General features: G+C 41.6%; 2 protein-coding genes across 34 annotated transcripts in view; one reads left to right on the forward strand and one right to left on the reverse strand.

Moving 5' to 3' along the window:
- The window catches only part of MACF1 (microtubule actin crosslinking factor 1), a 406,463-nt gene that overhangs the window by 212,375 nt on the left and 183,056 nt on the right, over positions 1-11,032 (forward strand). For 26 of the 33 annotated variants that reach the window (XM_030823503.1, XM_030823500.1, XM_030823502.1 and 23 more), the window contains 5 exons: positions 445-540; positions 2,169-2,294; positions 3,788-3,793; positions 4,745-4,897; positions 7,449-7,603. In XM_030823503.1, the coding sequence (XP_030679363.1) occupies positions 445-540; positions 2,169-2,294; positions 3,788-3,793; positions 4,745-4,897; positions 7,449-7,603 (536 nt within the window). The remainder of the gene's footprint in view (positions 1-444; positions 541-2,168; positions 2,295-3,787; positions 3,794-4,744; positions 4,898-7,448; positions 7,604-11,032) is intronic. The other 7 variants (XM_030823509.1, XM_030823508.1, XM_030823513.1 and 4 more) reach the window with 1 other exon arrangement.
- On the reverse strand, positions 8,774-9,414 carry LOC100603694 (10 kDa heat shock protein, mitochondrial-like). Its single transcript, XM_003273309.3, has 2 exons — positions 9,364-9,414; positions 8,774-9,066 (listed from the first exon to the last, which is right to left on the reverse strand). Exons 1-2 carry the CDS (start codon positions 9,412-9,414, stop codon positions 8,809-8,811), a joined length of 309 nt encoding a protein of 102 aa, XP_003273357.1. The 3' UTR covers positions 8,774-8,808.

The following is an 11,032-nucleotide window of genomic DNA, read 5'->3' on the forward strand; positions in this document are numbered from 1 at the left end:
GGAGACTACTAAGAGAAACAATAGAAGAGACATTGGTTCACAGCTTTTGGAGGAAAAGTGACTTGGACCATATTTCTTCAAATAACTATCCAGACAGATCCTGACTTGACTCTTGTTGGTGTGGTGCCTTTGCCAAAAGAAGAGAAACAGTGGAAGAATTCCAGAGGAATTTATTTATGCCTGGGTTTTGCTACCTAGATCATTTACTTACAACTGAGTGTGGAAGAGACCTTTTCTACGTAACCCCCTCTAACAAAACCATTTTGGATTAAAGGAACACCTCTTACTCGTGGGAAGCACTGAGCAGATGCCAGTCAAGTATCTCCACATCTTTTCTGTTGGCTTCTCTATCATTAGCCGAGTTGTACTTGGAAAATAGTATTGCGCTTATATATTGAGTCTGTTAAACTCATGCCCTTCTGTCTGTGTGCTTGTTTATTGCAGGCTTACAGTGCTGCTGTCCAGTCCCAGTTGCAGTGGATGAAGCAGCTGTGCCTGTGTGTTGAGCAGCATGTGAAAGAGAATACTGCTTATTTTCAGGTATGATGGATTTCTGTGTTTGCGTGTGTGTGTGTGTACATATGTATGTTGAAGGTGAGGTTACAAACACATCTGCATTAGTGTGCTTTTGCTGTATAAACCACCACCTTAAAATTTAGTTGCTTAAAACAATAGTCATTTAGATAGCTCGTGATTCAGTAGGTGAGCAGTTTGGGCAGGGCTCAGCTAAGTGGTTCATCTTATCTTGCCTGTCTTACTCATGGCTGCAGACAGGCTGGGGGCTGGTTGGTCCCAAATGGCATTGCTCACGTCTGAGAGTTGGATAGGTGCTGGAGCACCAACCCATGTGTCTGTAGCATCCAGCAGCTTTCTTCACAAAGTGGCTGTGTTTCATAAGCAGCAAGAGAGAGCAAGTCCTAGAGCACAAGCCCTTTTTTTCTGCTTCTGTCACATTTATTAATGTGCCTTTGGTTAAAGCCAGACATGTGGCTATGCCTAGCTTCAAGGTGAGGAGAAATAGACTCCACCTCTTGATGGGAGGAGCTGTAAAATATTATGACCTTTTTTTTCTTTTTTCAATCTGTCAGAACATGAAAGAATGTACTGCTGGCCGGGCACCATGGCTCACGCCTATAGTCTTAGCACTTTGGGAGGCCAAGGCAGGCAGATCACCTGAGATCAGGAGTTCAAGACCAGCCTGGCCAACATGGTGAAACCCCTTCTCTATTAAAAATACAAAAATTAGCTGGGTGTGGTAGCACACACCTGTAGTCCCAGCTACTTGGGAAGCTGAGGCAGGAGAATTACTTGAACCTGGGAGGCAGAGGTTGCAGTGAGCCAAGATCACACCACTGCACTCCAGCCTGCGCGACAGAGCAAGTGTCTACATAAAAAAAAAAAAAAAAAAAGGAAAAAGAAAGAAAGAATGTACTTCTTATTTTCAGGTGAGGTGGGAGGAGGAAATAAGCTGTTTTTGCCCTAGATTTTTTTTTTTGAGACAGAGTCTCACTCTGTCGCCCAGGCTGGAGTGCAGTGGCACAATCTCTGCTCACTGCAAACTCCGCCTCCCAGGTTCATGCCATTCTCCTGCCTCAGCCTCCCGAGTAGCTGGGACTACAGGCGCCCACCACCATGCCCGGCTAATTTCTTTGTATTTTTTTAGTAGAGACGGGGTTTCACCATGTTAGCCAAGAAGGTCCTCCTGACCTTGTGATCCACCCGCCTCGGCCTCTGAAAGTGCTGGGATTACAGGCGTGAGCCACCGTGCCCAGCCTTTTGCCTTAAATTAAATAGTCTCCCTGATTATTTCATAGTATGAATTGAAACATTTGATCACTCAACCTTAGGTTTTTCATGAAATACATCCCACAGCCAAATGCCATACCTAGCCAGAAGTCAAGAGGAAAGAGCAGTGATTTCTGAGGGGATGAAACAGGCTAACTTTTCGGTAGGGTAGGGTTTGGGGTAGTCAGAACTAATATTTTTCTGTATGGCTTTTTAAGCCCTTCGGTTTGTGTTTCAGTGGTCCTTGTAATGAACTGTCACTAATCCAGTAGGGTGTAATCAGCTTTGCTAAGCTCTGCACAGTAAAAATTGTTCTTTCTTAGTTAACATTCCAGTGTTCTGATGTTTTGAGCAGAAGGCATCCTTCCTTTGTATTCCCATAGTTCTTCAGTGATGCACGAGAGCTGGAGTCATTCTTGAGGAACCTCCAAGATTCCATTAAACGAAAATATTCCTGTGACCACAACACCAGCTTATCCCGCCTTGAAGACCTGCTCCAGGACTCCATGGTGGGTGTTGCCTCAGTGGGGATGATTACTTCTGAGAAAGAGAGTAAACCATATCAGCTGCTGCTGTTTATATCCTTGGAAGCTCCAGGGCAATGGGCCCTTGTTGTAATAAAGTTTGGCTTACGTTCAAATAGAGTTTAATCGATGTTGTTCTCTTTCCTTTTTTCCTTTTCTTTTCTTAAATAAGTTGCTAATTAAATTTCTTTGGGTATGTTACTGAAGTAAAGGCCTAGTCTTCTCCTCTGAGCCACTTGGAGCTCATTATACTTTCTTTGCATTTTTCCTATTTTAATGTAACAGTTGGAGCCAAAGATGAGGTGTTGAGCATGAAAAAAAGGTTGAAGGGGATTAGTTGATATCAAATTCTTTTTTTACTCTCTTATGCAAAAAAAAAAAAAAACAAAGAAATACACCTGAGTTAAAATTTTCCTCCTTGGTAGTTTTCTTTTGGATGATAATTAAAATTGATTTTAATTCAAAGAAACTTTAAAATCTTATTTAGATGTAATATTTGTGCAGTTATTTATGAAGCAATATTAATTTTTAAGAAATAGTTTTACATTCAGTATTTAGTTCAAATCAATTTTATATTCATTTTCTCCAGTGAATTATTTCTTCAGGAGTGCTGGTAATTAAATTAGCAGAAAGACTACTTATATTTAGTGAATGTATATTACACAGTGTTGGCAAGACAAGGCTCAAGCTACATCTCAAATTAAAATAGAAATGTATATGCAATAGGGAACTTACTTTTCCTTTGTGAGAAGCAAGGGGAATCTCGCATTTCAATAGGAAAGTCTAAATAAGAGAACTAGAATAACCCAAAACAGTTCATTTTTTTAGTGGGTAAGATTTGAGCATTTGTGAATATAAGTTTTTTTATTTTTTTTTTTTACACTTTCAGGTATTGTAAACCTGTGAGTGGTTTTACATTCACCTGGGCAAATAGTCTGTTAATTTAATTAATTTGGAATGAAGGATGAAAACCTGACTTTTCAGATGTTGTCTCTAAAATGTCTCTCTCAGAGGTACTGCAAGTATGAAGGAGGAATATAATCATTGGCTATTATCTCCTCCCTCCCACAGAGTACCTTCTGTCATAGGGTAACTCCTCTGCAATGGTTGTCATATCTTCTCTTCTCGAGGGTCGCTGCTCTGTTCCCTCCTCTCCAGGTCAGGGTCATCGGGTTGGCGGCGTCATCGGGGCATGGAGTCACCTGGGTCTGCTCCTCAGCTTGTCCGTCAGGTTCGGGAGCATCTGTCCTGGCTTCTGGTTCTTTTCAGAACTTTTACCACGCTGAGCACTTGGTCTGTGGAGCTTGAGCTGTTTGGCTGTGGGTTAGACAGAAATTGACATCTTATTGCAAGGAAACTGGAATGGGTAGACCAGCTCTCAAGTATGGAAATGTGGCTGTCTCCCTGATATATTCCATTCCTCTTTCTTAACTAATAAGTTAAAGTTGTATTTCTTCCAATCATGCTCCCGGGGACAGGCACAGGTAGTTTATTTAAGCATTTCTTTTTCTTTACTTGCATATTCTTAGTTCTTTAATGGCATTTCCTAACATTATTAACTCTTTACTCTCATCGCATCTACATCCATCCTAAGAAAGCCCTCTTCTGGGGAGACTTTTATACCTCAAAATGGGCTTGAAACATCTGGGTTAATGGACAAAGTTTATCTTTTACTCTTTAATGGAATTGGCAATGGTTTACTACCAATTTTGTTAACAAGAAGTTTATTCATTTTTAAGATTATTGGATTTGCAGAGATTTGAGAGTTTCAGTTTTGCATGATACTTCTTTCTAATCAACCAAATTTATATGACTATAGCACAGCAAATACTAAGAGGTAAACCCTAAATCATTTGTCATGATACCTTCACCAACAGCACTGTTGGTTGATATGCTAAGATCTTTCTCTAGAAAGCTTGACTCAATTTGGGAAAATAAAATATTTGGAGTAGAGCTTGGGAGATATAATTACTTTTAAAAATTTAAATAAGTATAACTAGCTTCTCCTAAGCAGAAAGGGAAGAACTGGTTGCTACCAGTGAGAAATTGACTAATAATAATATACCTATTATTGATTTTAACTTTCATGTTCTCTGAATCATGTTTAGATAGGTCTTTTATTAGCTTTATAGCTGTATTTGAAAGCTAGAAGTATTTGTTTTTATTTTGATTTTTGCATGTGGCTTTATGGTTCATTGAAAGTGGCACAGGGAGAAAGCTGCAAAGTTTGAGTGTGAAAGCACTTGGTAGAAGACGGAAACATTCTCTCCTTTTTTCTTTATCCTTGTCTGAGTCTTTAAGATGGCTCCACCAACCATCCCTACTTAACTGAGAGATGACATTCTCTGAGGGAGTGGAGTATTCAGTTTTCTTTGTTGCTTAGTCACCCTGACTAGCAACATTAATGTCATTTTGTTTTTCTTATCATTTTGTAGGATGAAAAGGAGCAGCTTATACAGTCCAAGAGTTCCGTTGCCAGTCTCGTTGGGAGATCAAAAACCATCGTTCAGCTAAAACCACGCAGTCCAGACCATGTGTTAAAGAGCACCATTTCTGTCAAGGCCATCTGTGACTATCGGCAGATCGAGGTGAGGAGGTAGAAAGGGTACCTCTGGGCCACAGGGGGAAGGAAGAAAGAGGGAAGCCTTCAGTTAGGGTTATGATGATAAGAAAAGACCAAATTATAGCGCTTTTAAAATTAGAATTTAAACATGCTGAACTCTCTGCTATCATTTAAAAAAAAAAAACTAAACTAAAAACTTTAACCCTATAATCTTGACCTGCTCCCTGCCTCGGTGATTGGCATTATTATCTACTCAGTTACCTAAGTGTTGACAGAGATGGTACTTTGTAGCACTTGGGAGATATCCTTGACTCCCCCGCCCCTCTTATCCTCCACAGCTAATAGGACCATCAAGTTTGTACTAATTTGTAAATATCCCTGCTAATATTACCCTAAGAGCATAAGTGGCTGGGTGGAGAGGCTCATGCCTATAATTCCAGCACTTTAGGAGGCTGAGGCGCGTGTATCACTTGAGCTCAGGAGTTCGAGACCAGCTGGGGCAACATGGTGAAACTGCGTCTCTGCAAAATATACAAAAATTAGCCAGGTACAGTGACTTGCAGCTATAGTCTACTCGGGAGGCTGAGGCAGGAGAATCGCTTGGGCTGAGGAAGTGGAGGTTGCAGTGAGCCAAGATCACACCGTTTGCACTCTAGCCTGAGTGAAACCCTGTCTCAAAAAAAATAAAAGGCATAAGTTTCTTTCACTTGGATTATTGTATCAGCCTCCCCATTTAGTGCACAAAGGATCCTACCACCAGCATGTTCTTTTTTTAATTTTATTTTTATTTATTTATTTATTTGAGACGGAGTCTTGCCCTGTCGCCCTGGCTGGAGTGCAGTGGCACGATCTCGGCTCACTGCAAGCTCCGCCTCCCTGCTTCACACCATTCTCCTGCCTCAGCCTCGCAAGTAGTGGGGACTACATGTGCCCGCCACCACGCCCGGCTAATTTTTTGTATTTTTAGTAGAGATGCGGTTTCACTGTGTTAGCCAGGATGGTCTCGATCTCCTGACCTCGTGATCCACCCACCTTGGTCTCCCAAAGTGCTGGGATTACAGGCGTGAGCCACTGCGCCCAGCCTATTGTATTTTATTTTTTGAGACGGAGTCTTGCTCTGTGGCCCAGGCTGGAATGCAGTGGTGCCATCTCAGCTCACTGCAACCTCCACCCCCCAGGTTCAAGTGATTCTCCTGCGTCAGCCTCCCAAGTAGCAGGGACTACAGGTGTATGCCATCACGCCCAGCTAATTTTTTGTATTTTTAGTGGAGACGGGGTTTCACTGTGTTAGCCAGGATGTTCTCGATCTCCTGACCTTGTGATCTGCCTGCCTCAGCCTCCCAAAGTGCTGGGATTACAGGCATAAGCCACTGCGCCTGGCCTTTTTTTTTTTTTTTTCCTTTAAATAACAATCCTATGCTTAAATCTTATAATAATTACTCATTGCTCTTGGGAAAAAGCCTAAACTCCTAAATGTGGCTTTTAAGTTCTTGAGTAATCTGTCTTTACCTCTCTAGCCAAGACTGGGTCATATCCTTTATTGCCTGGTAAATTGCATTTGTTACACAGTATTATAACTACATACACCACCAGAATATGTGGAAATACAGACTATGCTTGTCTGCTTACCACTGTACCTATTTATTTATTTATTTATTTGTGTTTTGTGACAGGGTCTCACTCTGTGGCCCAGGCTGGAGTGCAGTGGCACTATCATGGCTCACTGTAGCCTTGACCTCCCCAGGCTCAGGTGATCCTTCCACCTCAGCCTCCCGAGTAGCTGGGACTACAGGCATGCACTACTATACCTGGCTAATTTTTGTATTTTTTGTAGAGATGAGGTTTTACTATGTTGCCTAGGCTGGTCTTGAACTCCTGGGCTCAAGCGGCCTGCCTACCTTAGCCTTCAGAAGTGCTGGGATTATGGGTGTGAGCTGCTGTCCCTGGCCAATTGTACTGTTTTTATCTCCAGTGTCCTAGCACATAGTAGACACTCAAGAAATATGTATTATACAAAAGAATGAATGAATTAAAAAATGGAAAAAAAATTTAAAAATGGGACTGCACTTTTGTGTGTCTCGATATTTCTGCCTATAAGTTAGGGATAATAATCTTGATCACTTGCCTCTAAGAGAAAGACGTGATAATTCCAAAATGCGTAAACATTTTCAGGGGTTTGGGTGGGATGATAGGAAGTGGGGAGAGGAAATATCATAAAAACAATGTTTTGATTATTCACCTTCCATTAGTTTTTACTCTAGTAGATTTTTGTGCTGAGATCGCTCTTGAGCCTTTATAGTCTTATTATAACTTTCATATACTGGGTTACTTGACATGTAAACAGGTATTTAATACATATTTATTTCCTTGATTTATTTGGTGTCACAATTTTTCTTGTGTTGTAGATTTATACCCATTATCTTTTGGCAAAAATCAGAAGCCCTCACTAAGTGATAGCAGATCTTTTCTTAAGCAGATTTTTTTCTTAAGGATTTGATAGCTTTGGGATGAGGCACCAGGTAATAGTGGGTTGTTGGTTTATCCATTAGCAATCACTGGTAAATTTATCTCTTCAGATTACTATTTGCAAAAATGATGAATGTGTGCTAGAAGATAATTCTCAGCGGACCAAATGGAAAGTGATCAGCCCCACAGGGAACGAGGCAATGGTGCCATCAGTCTGCTTCCTCATCCCCCCACCCAATAAGGATGCCATTGAGATGGCCAGCAGGTAACTTGGCTCAGCTGCCACTGGTACACCCACCTCTACTGTTGGTCTCAGTGAACCAGTGGAGGGATGAGTATGCATTTGTGATCTTTTTGAACACAGTTGTAAAGTTCCTCCTGGGAGAGGCTTCTCATTGGAGATATCAAGTCTCCTACTGCCAGCCACATAGTAGATCTTCAATAAATACTTTTGTTCAGCTAGAGTATATTCAGTGATATTTCTTTTTTAAAGAACTCTTGGTTATAAATAGTTTACTCTCAGAAGATTGATTTTTTACCAGCCTGGCCAACATGGTAAAACCTCATCTATACTAAAAATACAAAAATTAGCTGGATGTGGTGGCACACGCCTGTAGTCCCAGCTACTCGGGAGGCTTAGGCATGAGAATCACGTGAACCCAAGAGGCGGAGTTTGTGGTCAGCTGAGATCGCACCACCTCACTCTAGCCACCTGGGCAACAGAGCAAGATTCCGTCTCAAAAAAAAAAAAGATTGGGCTGGGCACAGTGGCTCATGTCTGTAATCCCAGCACTTTAGGAGGCCAGGGAGGCGGATCACTTGAGGTCAGGAGTTCAAGACCAGCCTGGCCAACATGGTGAAACCCCATTTCTACTAAAAATACAAAAAAAAAAAAAAAAAAAAAAAAAAATTAGCCGGGCGTGATGGCAGGTGCCTGTAATCCCAGCTACTTGGGAGGCTGAGGCAGGAGAATCGGAGAATCACTTGAACCTGGGAGGTGGAGGTTGCAGTGAGCCGAGCCAAGATGGCGCCACTGCACTCCAGCCTGGGTGACAGAGGGAGACTCCGTCTCAAAAAAAAAAAAAAAAAGAAGGTTGTTTTTTTTTTTTGGGTCATTAGTTATCATTAGGTTATTATAAAAGAGAGATATGGAAATCATTTACATGATGAAAGATTTCAGAACTTCAGTGGAATGGGCAGCTTCACGTTGATGCCATTTCTTTTTTTTTTTTTCTAATTTAAGTTCTAGGGTACATGTGCACAATGTGCAGGTTTGTTACATATGTATACATGTGCCATGTTGGTGCCATTAACTCGTCATTTACATTAGGTATATCTCCTAATGCTATCCCTCCCCCCTCCCCCCACCCCACAACAGGCCCCAGTGTGTGATGTTCCCCTTCCTGTGTCCAAGTGTTCTCGTTGTTCAATTCCCACCTATGAGTGATGCCATTTCAGTAGTGACTTATTTCACTCTACGTGCTTTCCAAGAATGTCACCGTCTCTAAATAGGAAATAATCCTTGTCATCTAGAACTACTTTGGTGCCTCCATATTGTGGGAGAAGAACTTTATCTCCAACTTTCATGCTAACTGGTTGAATCTCTCCACCCTTTCCTTTAGAACCTGATCCAACAGCGACTACTATTGCTTGAAATACTTTTCCTTGAGATTTTTCTGGAAGCATAATGCCTCCTTTAGTTACAGTTTTAGCAGCACTCCTTTCAAACTTTCTTTTCTTTATTTTTTTTTTTTTCTTGAGTCGGAGCCTTCCTCTGTCGCCCAGGCTGGAGTGCAGTGGCACTATCTTGGCTCACTGCAAGCTCCGCCTCCCGTGTTCACGCCATTCTCCTGCCTCAACCTCCTGAGTAGCTGGGACTACAGGCGCCCGCCACCATGCATGACTAATTTTTTGGATTTTTAGTAGTGACAGGGTTTCACCGTGTTAGCCAGGATGATCTCGATCTCCTGATCTTGTGATCCGCCTGCCTCGGCCTCCCAAGGTGCTGGGATTACAGGTGTGAGCCACTGTACCCAGCCTGAGTGGACGAAACTTTCTAAACGCTTGTCCTGCCATGACTGTCTCTGTCTCAGACTCCGAATTTTTTTTTTTTTAATGGCAGCTGATTTTCTTTAATTTTTATTAAAGTAATATATGGGCTGGGCACCATGGCTCATGCTTATAATTCCAGCACTTTGAGAGGCTGAGGTTATGGGATTACTTGAGGTCAGGAGTTCGAGACCAGCCTGAGCAACATGGTGAAACTCCGTCTCTACTAAAAATACAGACAATTAGCCTGGCGTGGTGGTGCATGACTGTGGTCCCAGCTACTTAGGAGGCTGAGGCAGGATAATTGCTTGAACCCAGGGTGCGAAGATTGCAGTGAGCCAAGATAGCGCCACTGCACTCCAGCCTGGCTGACAGAGTGAGACTCTGTCTCAAAACAAACAAACAAACAAAAAAACGTGTGTATGTATATATATATGTATATATGTACATATTTTAGAAAGTTGGGTTATACTGCAAAGTGTATTATAATAAAAATTAGCTATCACCTCTCCTTTCCCAAAGTTCCACGTTCCAGAGTCAACTGTTTTCAGCTGTTTTAGCAGATTTTGCTGGGTTATAAATCCACATTTCCAAATGTAATTTTTTTCCTGCTATTTCCTTATTTGTTTTCAACTTCAGAAATTATCTATTAACTTCTTACTCTAGGAAATTAACATTTAGCTTTCTATACACACATATATGCATACACTTCTTTCGTCTTCCAAATGTAGTTATGTCACAGTTTTTGTTTAAGTTGATATTTTTTGTTTTATTAGTACATGTGTTGTTTAAAGCTGAACCACATCGTACTCTAGGGGACTATTGTGAGGCGACTGTGCCTTACCTCTCTGAACTCATCCTCTGCCACTCTCCTTGCTTGTACTTGGCTGCAGTCACTCTGGTCTTTCCTCTGTTTCTCACACACAGACAGCATATTCTTGCCTCAGGGCCTTTGGACTTCCTGCTTGCCTCTGATATTTACATGATTCACTCCCTCACTTTGTTCAGTTTATCTTAGAACCCTCATGGACCACCATCCCCACTAACTGCATGCCACTCTCTGTCTTCTTTACTCATTTTATTTTTCTTCAGAACTCTTAATACTGCCTAACAGATTATGTGTTTGTTTATTCTCTCCTATTAGAGATTTTTGTCCATTTTGTTTACCTCTGTATCTTTAGCACTTAGAACCATTCCCAGCACATAGCAGGTATTCAATAAATGGTTATTGAATGAAAGAATGAATGAGTAGGTGAGTGAATATATTTATGAATAAATTATTTACTTTCTTTACTTTTTTTTTTTTTTTTTTTTTGGTTTGAGATAGAGTCTCCCTCTGTCGCCCAGGCTGGAGTGCAGTGGTGCAGTCTGGGCTCACTGCAACATTTGCCTCCCGAGTAACTGGGATTACAGGTGTGTGCCACCATGACTGGCTCATTTTTGTGTTTTTAGTAGAGACGGCGTTTCACCATGTTGGCCAGGCTGGTCTCGAACTCCTGACCTCAAGTGATCCACCCACCTCGGCCTCCCAAAGTGCTGGGATTACAGGTGTGAGTCACTGCACCTGGCCCCTGTTTTATTTACTTTCTTATATAATTTCTGTTTCCTTGGAGTGGGTAATTGTTTTGTTTTTTAGTTTGCTTAG

Source organism: Nomascus leucogenys, chromosome 12, assembly GCF_006542625.1.
Source record: "Nomascus leucogenys isolate Asia chromosome 12, Asia_NLE_v1, whole genome shotgun sequence".
Classification (NCBI taxonomy): domain Eukaryota; kingdom Metazoa; phylum Chordata; class Mammalia; order Primates; family Hylobatidae; genus Nomascus; species Nomascus leucogenys.

Coding starts and splice junctions, on each gene's coding strand:
- LOC100603694 (XM_003273309.3), bottom strand. CDS start 9,414: ATGGCAGGACAAGCGTTTAGAAAGTTTCGTCCACTCAGGCTGGGTACA. Junction 9,067..9,363: donor CACTCAGGCTGGGTACAGTG/GCTCACACCTGT, acceptor AAGAAAAGAAAG/TTTGAAAGGAGTGCTGCTAA.